Source organism: Barbatula barbatula (genome assembly GCF_947034865.1).
Source record: "Barbatula barbatula genome assembly, chromosome: 3".
NCBI lineage: Eukaryota > Metazoa > Chordata > Actinopteri > Cypriniformes > Nemacheilidae > Barbatula > Barbatula barbatula.
In genome coordinates, this window is record NC_136764.1 from 13,779,437 (window position 1) to 13,800,863 (window position 21,427).

Genomic DNA, 21,427 nt, shown 5'->3' on the forward strand with positions numbered 1-21,427 from the left:
TGATTGACTTTCTTTCCTCCGCAGAACACAAATGATTTTTGTTAACTGGACCCCATACATATGCATTTCTTTTGTCTCCATACAATAGAAGTGAATGGGGTCCAGTGCCGTTCAGTTACCAACTTTATTTAAAATATCTTCTTTTGTATTCTGCGGAAGAAAGGAAGTCATAAAGGTTTGAAATGACCATTGGGTGAGTAAATAATGACCGAATTTTATTTTATGTATAGGTAATGTATATTTATTATTTATATAGTTTAGCCTTCACCTTTAAGTATGAGATTTGTCTTATTCCAGATCAGAAGGTTGTGTTCTAACCATTTTGGGATCAAGAGTAACTTTGTTCCTGGTTTACTGGCTTACCATTTACATTCGCAGGCTGATGAATATATATTCCAATCATTTATTTAAGTCCAACCCAGTTATTTCAATCATTCAGAATGAGTTGTCAGTATTTATAGTAAAATTTTATTTAAACAGTAATGCTGTCAGAGTCGATAGTCTTACGGTAACGCGCTCCGACCCGGGTGACCCGAGTTCGAATCCCGACTCAATGTCCTTTCCCGATCCCACCACCCCCTCTCTCTCGCCCACTTCACTTCCTGTCCTCTCTACACAACAGCTGTCCAAATAAAGGCAAAAACGCCCCAAAATAAATCTTTAAAAACAAAATAAGGTAATGCTTGTATCTTTTAAACCCCTGTAGAACTGAAAACCAAATTATGGGTTCAATAACTCGCTGCATACTCAGTGCCCTGTAGACCCCCACTTAACAGAGCAAACTCCTTCACAATGTCCTTCAACCGTCGCTTGTTCACTTGTTCCCTGTGCGGACAGATGAATATAGAAACAGATGTAAAGAGTTCAGAATGTGCAACAGCTCTATTTTATATGCCAAGTCTGCTACACCAGAACTGCTGTAATTTCACGGTTGTACCTGAGGATCTGCTGGCAGAATTGCTCCTTGTGCTCGGCTGTGAGATGTGAGCTTGGGAAACCAGGAGGCAGAAGAACTTCTCTGAGCCACAGAGAGAGAACGCTGGGACAGTTACAGCTCACTGAGAATAAGACCTCGGCAAAGTCATCGGTAAGACTCGGTGGAGACTGACTTCCAACAACCTGCAAACGAAAATCAATCCTTTGGGTAGGTAATATCTATACAGTGTTATAAATACAAGTAAGCAAAACACTACCACAAAACTGTACATGCTGGATGCAAGTATGTTTAATTTGCACGTACAGCTCCAACCATATTTGACTGCAGAGACTGAAGATTTGCGTCGAAATGAGTGATATGAACGATGACAGACTGAATTCCTGTGATTCGTGTTTGTATATTTAACAAGTTTCAAAAAATACCCTAAAAAGCTATTAAAAATAAATGAACAGTTTGATGGGATCTGACCTCCAGTAAGGTCTGAAGCAGCAGCTTCCCATCCTCTTGTAGCACCTCTCTCACAGCAGGAATATCCTCACAATGAGAGAACAACTCTGACTGAAAACATCAGGATATAAATAAGAAGTTTAGTGAAAATTTTTATCTAGTTCCCATAATGTATCTTCTATTTCCTCCACTGTAGTGAAATATATAGTCTTGAAGGTTTAATCCAGAGATTAAGTCCATCTTTAAATAGTAACATATTGCCAGACTTACAAATAGCAGACAGGTTGCCTTCAATGTTGGAGTCTCAGGGAATTTGAATGACAAGATTCCTACAAAGTGAAAAGGTGTTTTAAGAGTCGACTTTGAGAGATTAAATCAATAGACTATGTAGATTTTTCAGGATGTTGCTGATGTAAAGCTTACCACAGTAGAAAACGGCTTTAATATCAAGTCTTTCTGTAAGATAAACATCAGGCTTTCTTCGCAAAACCTGCAAAGACATCAGAAAAACATTAAAACCCAGAAGAAAAACCTTAAAATATTCTTTACAAGGTTAATAAAGAGGAAGGGACATTTTAAATAATGACGAGGTTTTTTTGCTAATTATATGAAGCTATGATTATTGTAACATTTGTGTAAATGCATGTAAATATATGCAGACTGGTGTTAGGTGAAATATTTGTTGTGACAAATTTCAGCTAAAAATAACCAGACCTGAGCGTGAAGCTGCATAAATGACTCCACCACATCTGGATGATCTCTTGAGCCTATGACAACATTTATAAACAATGCAAACTCATACATAAATATAAAGTAATTGTAAAAGAAATAGTGACTGAAAATGATTTTGCGTATTGTCTCCAATCCTATGACTGGACATCTTAAATATAGAAAAACACAAAAGTTGGTTAAAATGTGAGAATCAATTTTCTTACCAATCTGAAAAATCGACATGGTGATATTGGTGATTAGCTCCAGCAGAGCCGTGATTGGAGAAAAGAGATCTTTCTCGCAGCTAAATACGTGAACTAACTAGAGGGAAAATTAAATGTATTACAGTAAATAGGATTAGAATACTAAAATTATCTTTGGGTTTGACCACAAAAATGTCATTGTACCTGTTGTGTGACGTCTAAAACAGAGGATTGTGGGTTGGCATTGTATATCTGACCCATAAGCTCACAGAGCTGTGTCACCAGGGGCGAAAAGTCATGCATGGGGGTCTTCAGTGATTTTTCGAAAACTGCACACACTGCCTGAGTGTAAGCAACAGAGAAACAAATCTCTTATACATGCATATACGCACACATATATATGTATACATCCGACATATAACGCAGACCTTCACCACCTCTGGTTCATTGAGCCACTTGTTGACAATGGTTTGGATCAAAGGAAAGGTTTGCTGCAGGACAACCACAACCTGAGAGATCCCAAAACATTTACTCTAAAAATCTGTATGTATACAATGTATACATTGTAAGCAGTGGTTTATTTGAACTCAAGAAGCAGAACAGAGTACCGGGTTACGTGGCTGTATCTGGCTAGTTCTCATGGCATCCAGTCTTTCATTTTGCTTATTTAAATCGAATGTGGAGAAGAGATTGGACAGCAGGCCAAGGATATGGACAATAGGACGTTTATTAGTAGAGTTGGGCTGAAAGAGACAATGAAATGACAATGAAAACCATAAGAAAGATTCAAATTATTCTGTACCTTAACTGACATATTGTGACCGTCAGGCACTGTTCTGATGTAACGGTTGGTTCAATGGCGTCTCCTCACCGTCTCATTGGCCAGTTTCTCAAGCTGTTGGATGTGTGGGGTGATCAAAGAAAGCAGCTTCCCTGGAATGTCTTCACTCGGCAGGGATGACAGCAGAAAACCCAACGCCTGCATCAGCCACATACACTGTGTGCTCTGTAAAAAAACATTTCAAGATTCTAAAACTTTACTTATTATTAACTGAAAAATCTAACATCTTACTTTATGGATGTCTTTGTCAAGGACTGCCTGCAATAAAAACACAATAGTGAGCCACATAATATGCTGGCAATGGTTATACTGCTGCTATTAAATGTCTTTAAATACCAGTGAGACACTCATGATGTCATCAGCGTGATGGTAGAGGTCATGTCTACATTCTCTGCAGATTCTCTTCAGAGCTGAGACACAAGCCACCGACAGCTCAGGATTGGGCAGAGCGTGTAAAACCACAGGCAGAACACTTGCCAACATGAGCGCATGGTCAGACAACCATTCTGCTAAAGAACCTAGAAGACATAAACAACAACAGAACCAATGAACTACAATAAAGACTTATTGAGAAATGCATGCATGTGATTCTATAATGAGCAGAGGTTTTCTGTCCACAAGGATGGGTTAACATTAAACATCGTAAAAAAGAATATTAAATGTACCTATGGTGAACATGATGGTCTCCGCCAGCTGAATATTGTTGGCAGTGATCAGTGGAATCAGACCGATCAGTCCTGGAATGACGTCTGAGTAACTGACATCTACTGTCTCAGCAATGGATTGAAAGCCAAACAACAGAGCCTCTATATTCTCCATGAGAGCGAGAGAGACATGCCACACACATATTATTCAATATATATTTGTTTATAATATTATATATAAATATACATTCAGTTTATATGTTGTGTAACATTAGGACTGACCTGCCATGAGGCGGGGTGTGCTGTGTCCGTCAAAAGAGCACCTAGCTTATCATACAGATTTCTGAGAAGCTCAGGGCCCAGAAGCTCATATACACACATCAGAGTATCTGAGATGTCCACCCTAAAATCCAGTCAAACATGATTTGATTTTAAACATGATTTAATGAATGATTTTAACTGAAAACACAGACGCAACAACTTAACAACGCTCTGTTAACACCCACATGATGTAAATGTTGCACTTCCGAAATTAAATGTGGTTTAACCTGTACGTTCTGAACTGCTCCTTGTCATCTGCAGACCATGTCACGCATTCCTTGTCCGTAGGAAAACAAGCTTTCTGGAGAAGAACATCCACCAGCTGGAAGTACACAGGTCTGTAGATCTGCAGATAGAGCATCTTCCTTTCAGCATCCAATGATGTAATATCATCCTGAAAAAAACATGACACCAGCAGATACAATACAGCACACTTTTTTAACTTTTGTAAATGTCCTCATGGAAACCGTAACTCAAAGCAAATGTTCCTCTTACACAATGGGTAAAACCCTGCACTTGCGACATTAAGCTCAAGAAATGCTGATTAATGTAAGTCAATTTCATTAAATAACACACTGGTGGGATTTTTCTCACCTGCAGGGTGTACCAGAACGTGAGTGTGAGAGAGCTGGATGTCTCATCCACAGGGTAGTGTCCTGGTATCCCAGTACAGGAGAGAATCATGTTCACCAGAGCCTGAAAGCACTGCCAGTGATCCACCTGCTCCAGAAGAGTCCTGGGAAATCGAGACGGAATGGAAGAGGGAAGATGAAAATAGTTTTGTAAAATATTTAAGGCCCGAGGCAGTCGAATGAAAAATCAGCCTGCTCGTTGAGCCTGGCTTACTGTGTGTCATGAAAGGCTGTTATTAATGAGATAATAATGACGTATATGAGTCATTATGTCTAACCTGCAGTGAGTTTCTCCCAAAGCGACAGCAATGCGACAGATTCCATGTGAGGTCTCTATGTCTCCATCCTGCACAGCTTTCTTCAGCTGCTCCTGAAGACCGAGCACCTGCGGCACAATCTTCAACAGACTGTCTGCAAACCTTCACATGAACATAAACCTCAGTGCACCGGGATGAGTAAAGAAAGAACTGAATGTATTAGAATGTAATATGATCAATTGTAAACATCAATATGATGCGTTACTAACATTAGTAATGTGAAACATCAAATGAAAAATCTGTTTCAATAATTGCACAAAAGCTTACTTGCACAAGTTTAATACTGTTATGCGGTTATTATGAAAAAAGTTGATATATTTATTTCAACCCTTTTTTTATAAACGTACGTTTTTGACAGATTTGAAAGGAACTTAAAGAGATCATCTGTAAATATACAGCTCATTGCACGATTTTCACGTTTATGTTTCCTCATGGAACTTATACTAACTAGATAGTAGAAGTTTTCTTTTAGGATTTAGCTTTCTAAATTTTTTTCTCATTGACAGATCTATTCAGTTCAAATACACCTTGAATGTAACAAATGCTTTAACAAAATATTTTTTTTAAACGAATCGGTTATTTTCAATTCATGATTACATTTTATTTACAATATTGTGATACATAATCTTAACCGAGCGTTATGTATCAAACCAGCTTATCAGCTAAGTGTAATGTCACATTCATAAAAATAGTTGTTAATATTGACTTTTTAATATAGACAATACACGATGCAGTTATTGGCGAAAACAGATAACTGTTTTAGTTTTTTCAAAACTCATGTTTTTTTATAGTGCATTCCAAATAATATCAATCACACTGGAATTTGGTTGTTTTGAATAAGTAATAATAACTCAAAAATACAGCTTACACAAATAAACTGATAACAGTTTTAATAAAAAACATGAATTTTGAAGAAAAAAAAAACCAGATATCTGTTTTGCAGATGAACTCTTCACACGGTTAGATTGTTGTGTATCGTTCTGACACATTTGTTTAATCGTCAGTGTTTTATGAGCAGTGGTGTATTTCACCTCTGGCAATCAGGCTGTGAGATGATGCTGACAATGGTCTCCACAGCCGTATCAAACAGCTCAGAGTCCTTCAGCAGGGTAAAGCAACTCTGCAACACCCCTTCGCTGTCTTTTAAAGCGATATCCAGCGTGAGCCACGAAGACACACACCTCAGCACCCGCTCTCTAACCTGACCAGGTGCGTCTGCCCTCTGCAGTAGCTGCTGAAGAAGGGGGCAGACCGAGCACCACTCCACAGCCAGGGCCCTTCTCACCTGGGAACGGTGAGAGCCTAGGATCCGGCTGCTTAGAAGCTCCTCGGGCAGAACAACGAGGATCTCTAGGAGAGCGAGGCATCGGGTTTGATCGTCAGCCTCTGTCACGCCCTCCCCTGTTTGGAAAGCATGTAGAAGATCTGGGACTGCAGTTGGCCAAGTTTCTGGTAAAATATGAAGGACCAATGAGGCCAGAGCAACACAGAGTCTAGTGAGCACCATCTTGGGTCCCGAGGCAAACTGGATGACCTGTGCGATGAGCTGAGAGCGGAGGGTGTCCAGCTGACCAGAGGGTAGGTCAGACCAATATCGGGAGATCTTAACATGCAACGTGCTGGCTCCAAAAAACTGTATCTCAGGAACCTAGTGGGGATCAGAATGAATAATAATCTTTCATTGTGACTTTCCTCCCGCAGTAGCTTTCTAGTTGAGTGATGTAGATAAGGGGCCTCCTCAAAAAACGTTTGAAGAATTAATCTAAATGTATATTTGAATGTATATATTAATCTATATAAATTTATGTTTTGTAGGGATGTAACCACATTATTAATATTATCATATCGTAATAGCAAAATAGTCTCAATATTGTCGTTGTCACATGACTGTGACATGACTTTGAAATATCGCCAAAAATAAACCGCAGCCATTACACCGACATATCATCGTACCGTGAGATCTTTACATGGTTACATCCCAAATGTTTTGTATATTTATTGTATATTTAAATGCTATTTGTTATAAATGCTGCACTGACCTTCAAACAGACTAATGTTGCATAAGTGCCCAAAGACTTCAAGGGACACTGTACCTGCTAGTTACCTTGTCTGGTTGGAGTAAAGCCCAGCAGAAGTGCCATGCCTGTGATGATGCCTGGGCCTGTGTTAACCACTTCTGAGCTACATTCTTCTGGCTCATATCAGGATCATAATAGAGCTGCTGAAGAGCCTACATAATACAGATCAAGAGAAACCTACGTTTATTCCAGCAGCAACATGTCTCATTCTATACTAATAATAACTAAATGCATACATAACATTTTTGGGTCTTCATTGAACGCATTGATAAAATAGCCGGACACAATTGGGGAGGCATAAAATAACCCAGTAACCAAACTCTGTTGAGTTATTATTAGAACAGGACGGCTTACTGAGGTTATCAAGTTACTTTTCACTTCCAACCGCTTTATATTGTCCTTAACTTCAGAAACTGACCAAGACTAACACCTAAAAATTCAGAATCAGAGGCTTTATCAGTGGAATTATGGGAGGGTGGAGCCTACACCGTTTACCATGAGCCCAGAGTCAACCTGATGAAAATGAATTTATATTTAATCTCAGCAGTTTTATAGCAGGTCCCACTGTGGGTAAAGAATAAAAAACATTGTCTATATCCTGGAACACGTCTTAAAGCAGAGTTTTAAAGACAAATAAATTGTTATCCATATAATAGTGGACATGTGATTGCAAGAAAACAATTTCTTCTAAATCTTCCAAATTTTACTTTTAGGATAAGGATATATAAGTTTCTACAGATTTCAATATAAAATCCATTAAATACCAAGATACATCAATAGTTGACCAACATTTTTGCGTTTGGCCATTTGTCCTACTCACCCTTTCGACTGCTTCTACAGTAAACTCCTCTTCACCCACTGACTCCATAGTCAATCCTCATAAGATCCTATTTATCTTCTCTCAGACTGAAACAGACAGAATGCATTGATCAAACGTGAAAGAGTGTTTGTTGTGTCATATGTTTGTGCGCGCGCGCAAGGGGCAGTTCTTGCTGTACACGTGGGTAGCGCTAAACAACCGCTGACGGAATAGCACACGTCACATCATAACATGCTGAATTGACTCGCGTATGATCAATTTATATTTTCACAGTCCAGTCGACTTTTACGCATTATGTTTTCTCTGAATAAACAGCGTGTCGTTTTCATAACACTGTAGGTTGCTTACGTCTCCGAGCAGTCAACCAAACCCCACCCCAGACCCATCGAGATATTTTTAGCGCTGATGATGTCCGCTGTCATCTAACGTAACGGAAAGATCATCCCGGGAATCAAACGAGAGCGAGTGTACGTGCCCGTGCGCGTTCGCATTGAGTTGCTTGCTTTATTTACCATGAAGACTGAACGGGGTTTTATAATATGGGCAGCGATGCTTCTTTATACTGTTATAAAAGGTGAGCATTACTTATTCATCCGCATGATGTTGTGCTGTACTGTACTGTACTGTACGGTAGTCTAGTCTATGTATCTATCTGTCTGTCTGTCTATATCTTTACTTAAACCTTTATCTTATGAAAATCTGACAGAAAATGTTATAATTAAACAAATTAAACTTTAATGGTAACACATTGCTCAAATAATGAGTCAAAGGTAGTAGACAATGCTCCTTTTGAAAAATATTTGCACTTTTTTGTTAATATACTTTTTACTTGGACATTCATTCATTAATTCTTTCTTTCTTTATTTCCATATGGAGGTGCTAATTTGATTTATCAAGTAAGATTCGACAATTATTTTTATATTGCTCATTAATAAGAACTTGGAAAAAAGACATACATCATTTAAAAACATAGGTACTTGAAGAGCAAGATAAGGGCTGCACATTAATACATTTGTTTAAACAGTTTTATACAGTCTATGGTTAAAGCTCATCTTTTCCCGATTTCCTTTCTTTTGTCTCCTCAAAGACATGTGCATGTGCAGGATTTGAGGACAAGATTTCATTTGATCTGGTTTGTTTGTTCCTCTGCACCCTGACACATAAAGGTCACAAGTGCTTTGTTCTGTGGATTCACTGTGTGATCATTACTCGACTGTACAGATCCTGTCCGGAATGCCCACACAACCGATTCAGCCTGAGAACACAGCATTCTTCCTGTGGCCTCACCAGAATGAAAATAAACATATTTATAGCATGTTTTTTCGTTTTTCCTTTAAAACTATTCTTGTTTACTTTGTGCTGTCAAAAAAATATGTTTTAAGCTAATAAACTGTGTCGAAGTCATAAGATTTAACGTAATGATTTAATGCAGATATTCTCTAATTCTTCCCAAGGTCAAACATCAGACGCTCCCCCGGACGTGAGCTCCATCACCCCTCTGAATGAAGTCATTCCTACTGATCATGTGACTTTAAAAAGTGTTATTTTGGAATCAGAATCTTTAGCCTATCAAAGCAGCTCCCTGTCTCCTTCTCCAAAACCTGAGATCACACCTACGGCTTCTCCTCCATCACGAGTGAACAGTGAGACTGCAGCGCACGGTAACATCTCTACTTCACAGACACCTGAGCTGGAAGATGTCACCACCCTCATGATGGAGGCAGCCTCAGCACCAGGCAAGAATAATAGAATTAAACCTAATCTGATTCCAAAGACTATCTGTCTATCTGTTTATTAGTCTAACTAGGGATTGCAAACACATTTATTATCCATCATCCTGAGAAAAACAACATGGGCAGAGTAAAGCTGCTTATTTGGTCATTTATGAAGAGTATTTTGCTTTTTTACTTAAAATATTGCAAGGTGGCAACAATGAACAAATGTTATAACTCTAGGTACATCTCTGCAAAGGATCAAAAACTGTTAAGTTGCTTTTATTTAATCTAATTCATATACAATAAAATATCAATTAATATTCATATAAATAAAATATAAAATATGGTTATATTATAACCAAACACAGACCAGATGTTAACATGCGGCCAGACACGTGCGTCCAATGAAACCATCTATACACTTGAATAAGCCTGAACTTGTGAGGCTCTCCAGGAAAGCGCTGGTCCACATACCAACCACTTTATCAAATGTCTGTCAACAATATTAGCTGCTCGTGGGTGTAACATTTTGCAGCATGACTGTGTTTGTAAATAATATCCCTCTCCTATGAAGTCATTATCTCTGGTAGCAATATCTATTTTAAGGGCACTTGCAGATATGTTTGTTCTGTTAGTTCACTGCACTTACACGCTTTAATTTGCCTGTTAAAAAAATCTTATGAGCTATGAACATGACTGATACCTCATATGGTGCTATTAATATATAGTAAATGTTATGATGGTTTTTTTTCCTGCACAATTTTAACTTTGCTTTCTTTACACACACCTTTTGCACAGTAAATTCATCTAGAGAAATAAAGAGGGGCTAAAAATAAGAGAGGATGCTTACGTGGTGATTCTAAAATGAGCCATAAAGAAAGTGTAACTTTTGTTCACACTGATTCCCTTATTTTTCTATCTCTTTCTCTATTTCCTTCATTCAGCTTCTTCTGCAAGCAGCACGTCACTCTCTCACGTGCAGAGCACTATTTCAGAATCATTAGGAACCACAGCTCCAGCAACATCCATCAATTCAAGTGAAGGGCGTCAGATGTTCTCTCTAACCAGCAGTGTGGTGCAGAAGACACAAACAGCTGTACCAGTCACAACCTCTTACCCGGCATCTCAGTTTGCTCTGACTGGAAGTTCAAAGGTCACTGGCCCTGCTCCCCTAGAAGATGAACCTTCTGAATTGGATGTAGGGGATGAAGGTGTGTGAGTTGCTGCCATATTTAATGTGATGCTCCTGAAATAAGGATAGAAAGATACTAGATACAGTACATGCTTGCTTGTATGTAAATACTACATACAAGCTAGTACGCAGCCACATACACAAATGGTAGGCCAATGCATTTCAAGTTTGTGGTACAGTACTTGATGTATAAGTGTTATTCAATTTAAATGTTCTAGAGTGAGTCTTGTAAGCACAGTGGCAATAGATCATTTGATTTCTTTCCCATTATGTAGTAGAATGTGGGATTACATCTGTGGTGCATTATGTACCTTCATGTTGATGTTCCTTCAGTTATATTAGGTATAGTGATTATTTACTTAAAGTTTCTTTCACTAATGTTCCAGATTCAGGCAAAGTTCCACATCGTCCAGCCTCCCCGCTGGACCCCCTGCTTGCCGCTCTGGTCTCCATTTTCATTATTTGCACCGCTATGGTGTCAGCAATCCTTTTCCTCAGGTTCCGCCAACGGAGTGAGCATCCAGAGTTTCATCGGCTTCAAGACCTTCCTATGGTGAGTCTCAGAACTAAACTGTATCTCTTAGAAATCGCCATATTCCTGTGCCGCATTTGGTATGAAGGTAATGAGACCTGTGTTGAAAAACATTACGTAATTAAACTCAATGTCTCTTTAACAGGATGATCTCCTTGAAGACACGCCATTGTCAAGATACAGCTATTAGTAGGAGATAAATTCGGGAGACTGGTTTATTATATGGTAGCTCGGGCACCCAGTAGAGTAAATCAGTAAATGTTAATAAGTTTTTCCTAAAATGATCCACTACTGATCTATGATCAGACGTGTTTAATGCTTCTCAGGTGGTATGTGTAGTACAATTTATTCAATTCATAAAACTGCCTTAATGCTCAAATTTGGTTTAATATTTCAAAAAAAGGGTTCAATAAAAATAGGACAGAACAACATATTTACAGGTAATAGGCTGAAAACGGATAAAGATGTAATTATATGCTGACAGTGATAGAAAAGTAATAAACTTGAAATAAACCTAATAAAGAATAGTCATAGTCCTTTAATTTGCCGCCGAACAATCAGAAATGGTAGCCCTCAGCATTATCAAAAGGTTTAGAATTACAGAAGTTGACATTTATAGAAGTTGTAATTAAAACATTAAATATGAATACGTCATCTTGATTTAAGAAAGTGTTCACTTCTTCACATTTGTGAGAAGCTATAGTACGATTGGTTGCATAGAGATTTGCTCAACAATCTGTATTTACAACTTTGGTGATAGGATAACAGGATTCAATATAAATGTCTCTGAACTATTGCAGTCTTAGAGCTATGTTGTAGTGCAGTGTGCAAAAATAGAATCAAATGAATTAAAATTGTTTGACATTGTCCAGAATGAGTAAAGTGTTGGGGACAAACTGAATTGTGGTCTTGATATTGATTATAAAGTTGGTTAGACCTTAAAAAGGCTTAAAGTAGTTCAAATAACTTTTATTTAGCATATTTACTTGTGTTTACTCTGGTATTTGTGGTAAACCTAGTGCCTAATGTACTTTGTGCCAAAAATGATTCATGACAAAATATATATTGCACTGTAGTGATGTTGAGATTTACTTGTTAAGAATAAAAAGTTTGTAGTAAAAAAGGAAATACTTTTTTGTGAGGCCTCATTGCATATTAGATTTAAGTTCAACAATGTGAAAATCATCATTGTGTGAAAGTTATGGTACAGTAAACTATTTATTTTAAAATATACAATGTTTTTATTGTTTTCTTACATATTCTTCAAACATAATGCAATATAAACAACTGTAAAACCTTATTGCATAAAACTAACATAATGCATGCATTTAATTGTATCTCATTACAGATGAAAAATGTGAAAATTGAATCACACAATAATCTCTAAAATATTTTTACAACATGGAGAACACTTTCATCCAGTAATCATAACAGAAAAACATTTTTAAAAGTTACCATTACAAAAATTTTGAAAAAAGTCTACATATTAACAATAAGTTAGATTTCATCAAAGAGAATAAAATATCATACTAACAAAAACCATAAAACAAAACCTTGTTAAACAATTAATAATATGAACAACTGAAGAACTCAGCTGTTCTCATTAAACACTGATTTAATAACACAAATAAGTTTTCGAGAGAAAAATGGCTGATCACCAGTTATCAATCGATCAGTGGCTGTTCCTGTGAAATGATGATGTCACCATACGGCTCATCCTGTTGCACTGTGACCTGTTTCGCAACTGTTCTCTCTGTTAACACAACACCGGGTTAGAATAGCTTTTTATTTTGAATTTATTAAAGCTAGAACCAAAAAAAGAAATGTAAAGCCTTGTATAACATTAATTACTACTCAAAATGTGTGTTTGAAGGGAGGCGGTATGCATTTTCATTTTTACTACCTAGTAGTCTCCAAAAGTGTTGGGCTACAACTCTGCGGCTGGACTGAGGGGGCAGCAGAGAGCGAAAGGTAACCAACGCTTCTTCAGGAGCCAGTGGCCTTTAAAAGTAGTAAACAAGGACAATAAATATCTTTAGTGTCACATTTCATTATAGTAATACAATGACCCTATGGACAAAAAAGAGACAAATGCTTTTAAGTATTGTCAAATGAACATTAAGCTATTTAAAACAATAGTGTAAGAAATAAAGCTCCTCTCATACCTAGTCTTATCAATATCCATTGTAATCTGTTCCATTTCAGGAATCCTCTCCTCTGGGATATCCTCTAGAGTATACTGAACAGGTGGAACAGGCGATCTAAATCCATATGAAAGCACATTGCAGAATTGTATTGTATTGTATTGTATTGTATTGTAATTTTATTGCCATATCAACAACAGTTGATTGGAATTTGTCTTAGTGCCACTCCAGTTAAAAAGGCCATACATATACATACACATAACATACAGTATATGAAAAACAATCACATAGACAATCATTCAAACCAATATAAGACTGTAAAATTTGTGCTACTATTAACTACCCAATAAAGTGTCTTGTGCAGTTCAGTAAAGTGCTTTTGAAAGAGGTCGTTTAGAAGCATTCAGGAGCCTAATAGTGGCAGGGTAAGTACTATTGCAAAACCGGGATTTTTTACCCCCAAGGCTTCGGACTCTCCTACCAGAGGGCAGTAGTTTGAAGAGGTACCTGGCAGGGTGCGAGGGATCATCCAGTATTTTCCGGGCTTTATGGCTGGCCCGAGTGGCGTAGATAGAGGCTACTGAGGGGATTGCATGTCCAATGATTTTGGATGCTGAATGCACCACCTTCTCCAACTGCTTCCTCTCTAAAGAGGTGGAGTTGCCGTACCAGACAGTAATCGAGAAGGCTAGCACACTTTCCACTGTAGCTCTGTAAAATTGGAGCATTGCATCCCTAGCTACACCAAACTTCCTGAGCTGGCGCAGAAAGTGAAGCCTCTGGTGGGCTTTACTTATGATGAGGTTGATGTTAACCTCCCACTTCAGGGACTGACATATGGTGGTGCCAAGGAATTTAAAATTGGACACTCTCTCCACTGCCTGGTCGTCGATGATCAGAGGGGAGTGCACTAACCTACTTTTCCTAAAATCTATGATTAGTTCCTTTGTCTTATTGACATTTAAAAATAGGTTATTCCTCTTACCCCATACCTCCAAGGCTGCCACCTCAGATCTGTAGTCTGACTCGCAGTTGTTACTGATCAGTCCTACAACTGTTGTGTCATCAGCATATTTAAAGATTTTTACATTGTCAGAATGGGACACACAGTCATTGGTATAGAGAGAATAAAGCAGAGGAGAGAGGACACACCCCTGTGGGGCCCCAGTGTTGATGGTCCTGGGTTTGGATAACAGGTTGCCCATTTTCACAACCTGCCTCCTGTCTGATAAAAAGTTTAAGATCCAGTGACAGAGGGATTGATTGATCCCCATCAGCTGGAGTTTAGCAAATAATGTAATGGGTATAATAGTATTAAAAGCAGAACTGTAATCTATAAATAAAACTCTTGCATAAGTAGCTGGGGCCTCTAGGTGCTGCAGGATGCTGTGGAGGCACAAGGATACAGCATCCTCTACAGACCTGTTAGCACGGTAGGCAAACTGATAGCTGTCCATCTCAACACTGGCTAACTGTTTACAGACAAGCCGTTCAAAAACCTTCATTGCAATGGAGGTCAGAGCAACAGGCCTGTAATCGTTCAAACAACTAATATTTGATTTCTTAGGTACAGGGATGATTACAGCAGATTTAAAACATGCAGGGACTTGGCACTCACAGAGAGACCAGTTAAAAATATCTGTGAAGACAGAGGCGAGTTGATGGGCACAGTTCTTGAGAGTAAAAGCAGACACACCGTCTGGCCCTGCTGCCTTCCTCACATTCTGTTTGCGGAGCAGGGCTTTGACTTCATGTTCCCTAATCACAAATGGTGGGGTAACAGGGTCTGTTCTAGGTGCAGGGGCTGTGTCAAGCTGGGGGCAATCAAATCTGCAGCAAAATTCATTAAGCTTATCTGGAAGCTGGGGGTCTATGTCTTGAGGTGCCTGTTTAGTCTTGTACCCAGTTATCCTCTGTAGTCCCTGCCATACCCCTCTAGTATCTTTAGCTTTTAATTTATCTTCTAGATTATCTCTGTATCTAGCCTTTGCTTTCTTCACAGCACGTTCAAATTCAAATCTAGCAACTCTATATAGATCTTTGTCACCACTTTTAAAGGCACGATTTTTCTCTGTGCATAATTGTTTAATCTCTTTATTGAACCATGGCTTATTATTACTAAAAACAACCACAGGCTTTGACGTTATGCATGAGTTCTCTACAAAGTTGATATAGGAGGTGACTGTGTCAGTGAATTCATCTAAACCATCGCATGCTGCCCTAAAAACATTCCAGTCCGTTTGTTCCATACAGTCACTTAGCATTCCCGCAGCAGCAGGCGTCCATTGTCTTACTGTCCTTATGGATCGTTTAACAGTTTTTAATTGTTGACGATACTGAGGCATTAGAAAGATCATATTATGGTCGGACTGACCTAGAGGCGCCCGTGCCACAGCACGGAACGCCTGTGGAATAGTGCAATAACATTGGTCCAGTGTTTTCTCACCTCTCGTGGCAAGGTGAATCTGTCGTTTGTATCTAGGGAGTGATTTGTTGAGGTTGACATGGTTGAAGTCCCCCATTAACAGAAGGACCGAGTCCGGGTGCGCTCTTTCAATCTCCGTGACCTGGGCAGCCAGTTGCTGCATTGCAGTTGTGGCTACGGCCTGCGGGGGGATATATACAGCCACCAGGATAAAGGAGGCGAATTCCCTCGGCAAATAGAAGGGCCGACATTGTATTGTGAGGGCCTCTAGTTCAGGCGAGCATGACCGATGTATTGTTGTAGTGTTGGTACACCATCTTTCATTCACCAGGAAGGAGACCCCGCCGCCCTTCTGTTTTTGCGAGTCCGCTGTACGGTCCGCCCGAAACAGTGAAAAGCCGGCTGGTAGTATTGCGGAGTCTGGCACTCCCTCGTGAAGCCATGTTTCTGTGAAACACATCACAGAGCAGTCCGCCACGTCACGTCTGGAGCTGATCAGGAGGGACAGCTCGTCCGTCTTGTTAGCTAGCGATCGGACGTTAGACAGGATTATGCTGGGCAGTGGGCACCGGTGTTTGCGCCTCCGTAGACGCACGAGAGCCCCGGCTCTTCTCCCTCGCTTCCGGGGTGGTTGGTTGCGTGCAGAGGCACCCTCGGACGGCGATATCGATGTGGTTTCAAAGTCACTTGATGAGTACAGCAGTCTTGGGGGAGACTGCTGCACAGTGTCCCGAATATGCAGTAATTCCAGTCTCTCATATTTTACAAGACAATCCACACGATCCACATTCAGACACACAATTATCAGCCAAAGTAACCAGAGCAGCACCATGTCGCCATGCTCCGGCGCCATCTAGAGAATTGTAGAACACCACCGAATTATGCAGGAGATGTGCAACTCATCCAAAAGTCTTATCAGCGGTTCCATCAAATCTCTCTATCACACTCTATCTCTTGAACAACTTGTCACTCTACCCTCACCGTCTAATTTCAGGTGTCTCGAATGGAGAAAAATCCTTAGCGGTTGTCTCCAGGATCCCCGAAGAGGCTGCAGATTCAATGAATTATGAAACTGATTAAATACAGAAACAAAACTTTTTTAATTAACTTTTTTAAAACTTGTTTTAATCTTCAGTGTGCATTCTATTATTAAATGCGTGTTAAATTCATCCTTTTACCAGGTGTTTCTTGCTGGAATAGGCCAGACTCCATCATTTCTCTGGGAATCTGCAGTAGTTAAGATTTAGGTAAGAAATGTTCAGTCATTTAAATATCAAGACACTGCTAGGGTGTTCTGAGTAAATGCTAACCTCTTTTGAGCTGAGCTCTCTTTCCTGTTCTACCTCTAGTGGTTCATCTCTTTGTTCCTCTCTCTCTGGTATCTCTGCTTCTGGAACAGCCCAACGGTGTCTGGATGGAAGAATGGGCTTTATGACTGCTGCCTGTTTCCATAGCGCCATAATTTGTGGTGGAAGGCCTGAATAAGCATAATACTGTTAATATAATAACCTGAGATAGGTGAATGCATCTCAAAACACTGTATACATTGTACTTTATGCACAATTATGCTTAAATGCCCACTGTGATGCAAAGCATAGCTTTCCTGTGGCTCAGTGGTTAGAGCATGGCGCTAGCACCGTCAAGGTCATCAGTTGGATCCCAGGGGATTGCACATAGTCAGAAACAAATGTATAATATAATGTATCATATATAGAGATGTTTCCACTTACTCATACAGGGGTTCCCGAGCAGTTTTTTAGGATCAGTTTGTGTAACAGGCAGTTTGACGAGAACATCCCCCTGAGAGAAACATCATGATCAGCCATGTTTTACTGTTATCTGCCAATTGCTAAGTCTACAACAACACAGTGCAGAGTTCCATACCAGTGCCTTGGTATCTGTCTCTACATCATCAATCTGTGCCCTCATTTCCTCCTGAGAAATCTGGGTATCTTTATCAATGAAGAGCAGCTGCCTCCTCCTCTTTCTCCGCACTTCAGGGTATTCAGGACTCACTGCTGCAAGCTGGGAGGGAACATATGTTTGATGACAGATTTTCAATGTCAAATGATTTAAGGTGCACTCTGTCATTTTTTGGATATGCTATAAGAGCTGATGGTGGACGTCTTAGACTTTTACCTGAAAGGATGCAGCATTAGACAACGAGTTAGAAGTTACTGATGCTATTGTGGAAATGCACTATTTACAGTCAGCCATGATCATGTGATCTAAGTGTGTTTAATGTAATGTAAATAGCTGGGCAATTGTCAACTCCACATTTAAAACAATGTTTTGGTGTGAAAAGTACAGATGTATCAGACCTCAAGACTAGGGCTTCTTTCTCTGACCCTCTCATCTCTCCTGGGCTCGATGCCCTTTTCCTCTTCCTCGCCAAGTGGAGGGGATGGGTAAGGTAGAGGCACAGGCTCTGGGGTCTTTTCTCTTTCTTCTAACACAGGCATCTCCATGGGCAGCCCCAAATCCTCCTCAGGTAGCAGGACAACATCCCTGCTTGATACGCTGGTGATTTGTTCCCTAAGAAATGAATTCCCTATTTCAGTGCCATCTTATAGAATAAAGCTTTTATATAAACGAATCTAATTTCAATGTTTAAACTTAACCAGGAATACTCTTTTATTGTTTTACTTTAACTAAGGTTGTGTCTTTCAACGTGTCATTTGCGAAACGTACAGGTCTAAAGAAACGGACGGTGTTATGTCTCTTTCCAGCACTGCTCTCTCTTGCTCTCTCTCCTCAGGAACCTCCTGCTCTCTGACCTCATCTGTCTCTATTTCTATTTGCATTCTCTCCTCAGAAACCACTGGCTCTCTGACCTCTTCGGGCTCTTTTTCTATTTGCTCTCCCTGTCTTTCTGTCTCCTGCTGTCTCTCCTCCTCACCTGCAGAAAAGAATCCTGTTCTCAACCCTAAATGAACTCATTACCTCTTTGTTAAAAAAACACATGTCAGAAACCACACAGCGCAGACAGAAAATGATTCAGTATTGACAATTACCTAATTGTTCACCTTCAGGAAAGTAATCTTGCTGTTCCAGCAATAAATCGATTATGCCAGATTCCTGTAGTTCTTCTCCTTCAAACTGAGGAAACAGTGAGATGGTTTATGGTTAAATTATGTGGCAATCAATAGACCCACAGTGTACATCATCTTCCTAGCCCTTTTATCATTTGTTTCCCTTCTTGTATTTTTTGCACTCTACGATTTTTTGGTGACTGTGCATGTGATATTCATCTTTGTCGTGCGTGATAAATTGAATATGAACCTCTGGTTCAGGCAATGTAACTGGTTCTCTTTCAGTCAGGGTGATGGACTCCTGGCTGGCTGTAATGCCTATAGAAATAAAGGTCACAAATTCACAAATCTGTGAGCACTTCCCCGATCTTTACACCCATCTAAATCTTATTAAAGGTAAAAATAATCTGTGAAATTCTATTATGCGGACTCAAAAGCTGAGGATATGGCTTTGTTTGTTGCTATGGCAATACATCTCAGTTCAGGTTTAACTATCATGTCTTTTCACCATCTGAAGGTGGAGTCGGTTCTCTTGTGGGTGAGGCACGCTCTGGTAAAGCCTCCTCCATTCTCTGAGCCAGCTGTAAACCAAGGGATACATGTGATTGGCAAAATTATCTTGGTAATTGAAACAAACATCTGCTGAAAATGTGTTTGAATTTTTAAATTCAAAGTTATGTCTACCTCAATGAGGCTGCTTGGGCTTGGCAGGCCATACCCAGTGTCCATAACTCCAAAGAAGGGATCCCTCGCCCACTCTGTCTCATCTAATAGCGCAAGAGCATCAGGCATCATGTGACTTTGCCTAAAGGTAAGTAGAATTTCTCTTAGGATCTTAAATATTACATTTTAACATCATAATGCAAAATTTACATTATTTGAGACATGGTAACATGCTAAGAAATAGTGTCCGACCTGGTGTCTTGATCCATCAAATCAATGTTTGGCTTTTGGCTTAGGCGGTGCAGTTTATCAATTGCCCCCTGGGTATCCTCTTCGAAAACGTTCATTACAAAAAAGAAGAACATCAATCATCACTAAATGCTACATATTATCATTCACTTTACCCAAAACCCCACCTCAATGAGCTTCAGTGGATACTTTCTAAACAAACAGCTATTGCACAAAACACTATGTGTTACATTACATGGATCAGTTTCAGTATTTCTCAAAGTTTTCCTTACAGTTACAAAATGAGTATAGTAGACAAATGGACACATATCTCTTGGATACCAACCTAACAAAAAGTCACACTGTCTGTGATAGACAAGCACCACTCCATACTGCAGCTGAGAGGAGAGATACAGAGAGAACCGAGGGCGGGGCAGTCCTGCCGCTGGAGGCGGGACTCTGACTAGTACGTAATCCAAGATGTCACAGCTGAGAAGCACATTAAGATTAATGTCTAATTCATAAAAATATGTCTAAATCATTCATATATATATATATAAAGCATTCATCAGAAAAATCAGACCTCTCCAAATGGAGGAACTGTCTGTTCTTAATGTGGAAACCCAATTGCACCAATTCTAAATGACAAGTTTTTCCTACATTTGTTAAAAAATGTACTTTACATAAAAATATACCAACCAGGTGCGCTGAACATTAACTTTGAGCAGATCCCGTCGACTGATCTTTCTTCCTTTTGTGGCAGCCAACCTGAAAAAAATGTTTAAAAGTATGTTAAAGTGAATAGATAAATATTAGATGTACAAAAAATCCTTTCTATATGAAATCAACCTACCATATTGTGGCAAAGCAACCAGTCCGGTGATTGAGCACAGTTGGGTAGAAAAACATTGTAAATAAGTTTAAAGCAGATTTTCGTAAAACTTATTAGTTTAACGATCACGATATTGCAGTCTCTCGAGCGATCTGTTAGATATGTGCTGAAAAGGTACATCAAAGGTTGCTGTGGTGGAATTGTTTTGAAAAGATCTACCAATCATTTGTCCTTTACATATGAGACAAACCAATAAGGTCAAACCTTTTAGGAAAAAAGCTAGGTATTTGATTGGACTGTATTTCCATTATAACAATTTTAACATTCTCCCGTCTGACATTAAACATTTCAACATTAAACATGTTGAGAAGAATGATACAAATAAGTCAAGTCAAGTCATAAATAATAATAATAATAAATAAAATAAATAAATAATGTAATACTGAGTGTTACAGAAAAAGAAAGAAAATGGGTTGTTTCTACAGTAGGTGGCGTACATAACACGGCCTATGGACGGAGTACATATCTTCTATACGATTGGTTGACTGAATTTGATCTTCTTAATAAATATTAATATTAATTAGGTTACTTCACATGTTACCGAGCAACACTGACTCAACCTAATTAATATTCATAAAATACGCCTTTACCATAGTGGGATGCAGAATTCGTGGACTGAACCCTTCCACTTATTGTTTCTCTCGAGTACTTCC

General features: G+C 39.2%; 3 protein-coding genes across 5 annotated transcripts; 1 reads left to right on the top strand and 2 right to left on the bottom strand.

The window, feature by feature from the left end:
- Window positions 1–391: 391 nt before the first annotated feature.
- ipo13a (importin 13a) lies at window positions 392–8,361 on the bottom strand. Of its 2 annotated transcripts, XM_079453049.1 has the most exons (22): window positions 8,300–8,361; window positions 7,952–8,037; window positions 7,158–7,283; window positions 6,085–6,701; window positions 5,015–5,155; window positions 4,699–4,840; window positions 4,332–4,498; window positions 4,066–4,186; window positions 3,805–3,952; window positions 3,476–3,657; window positions 3,371–3,397; window positions 3,170–3,304; window positions 2,907–3,041; window positions 2,727–2,807; window positions 2,503–2,640; window positions 2,320–2,416; window positions 2,099–2,151; window positions 1,808–1,874; window positions 1,655–1,713; window positions 1,406–1,495; window positions 938–1,119; window positions 392–825 (listed from the first exon to the last, which is right to left on the bottom strand). In XM_079453049.1, the coding sequence occupies exons 2-22, from the start codon at window positions 7,997–7,999 to the stop codon at window positions 729–731; spliced, it is 2,853 nt and encodes a 950-aa protein (XP_079309175.1). In that variant the 5' UTR covers window positions 8,000–8,037; window positions 8,300–8,361; the 3' UTR covers window positions 392–728. The 2 variants fall into 2 exon arrangements, with proteins under 2 accessions (XP_079309175.1, XP_079309174.1); XM_079453048.1 differs by lacking the exon at window positions 8,300–8,361 and having other exon boundaries at window positions 450–825; window positions 7,952–8,260.
- Window positions 8,123–12,615, top strand: LOC306892176 (uncharacterized protein). Of its 2 annotated transcripts, XM_079453060.1 has the most exons (6): window positions 8,123–8,199; window positions 8,291–8,525; window positions 9,406–9,687; window positions 10,611–10,877; window positions 11,245–11,411; window positions 11,536–12,615. In XM_079453060.1, the coding sequence occupies exons 2-6, from the start codon at window positions 8,465–8,467 to the stop codon at window positions 11,578–11,580; spliced, it is 822 nt and encodes a 273-aa protein (XP_079309186.1). In that variant the 5' UTR covers window positions 8,123–8,199; window positions 8,291–8,464; the 3' UTR covers window positions 11,581–12,615. The 2 variants fall into 2 exon arrangements, with proteins under 2 accessions (XP_079309186.1, XP_079309185.1); XM_079453059.1 differs by having other exon boundaries at window positions 8,123–8,525.
- On the bottom strand, window positions 12,592–20,955 carry LOC306892175 (meiotic recombination protein REC8 homolog). Its single transcript, XM_079453058.1, has 17 exons — window positions 20,736–20,955; window positions 20,582–20,650; window positions 20,229–20,371; window positions 19,907–19,985; window positions 19,676–19,796; window positions 19,500–19,572; window positions 19,242–19,309; window positions 18,974–19,058; window positions 18,281–18,494; window positions 17,844–17,984; window positions 17,690–17,759; window positions 17,270–17,436; window positions 17,138–17,186; window positions 16,941–17,007; window positions 13,556–13,651; window positions 13,294–13,391; window positions 12,592–13,143 (listed from the first exon to the last, which is right to left on the bottom strand). Exons 9-17 carry the CDS (start codon window positions 18,425–18,427, stop codon window positions 13,055–13,057), a joined length of 924 nt encoding a protein of 307 aa, XP_079309184.1. The 5' UTR covers window positions 18,428–18,494; window positions 18,974–19,058; window positions 19,242–19,309; window positions 19,500–19,572; window positions 19,676–19,796; window positions 19,907–19,985; window positions 20,229–20,371; window positions 20,582–20,650; window positions 20,736–20,955; the 3' UTR covers window positions 12,592–13,054.
- Window positions 20,956–21,427: the final 472 nt, after the last annotated feature.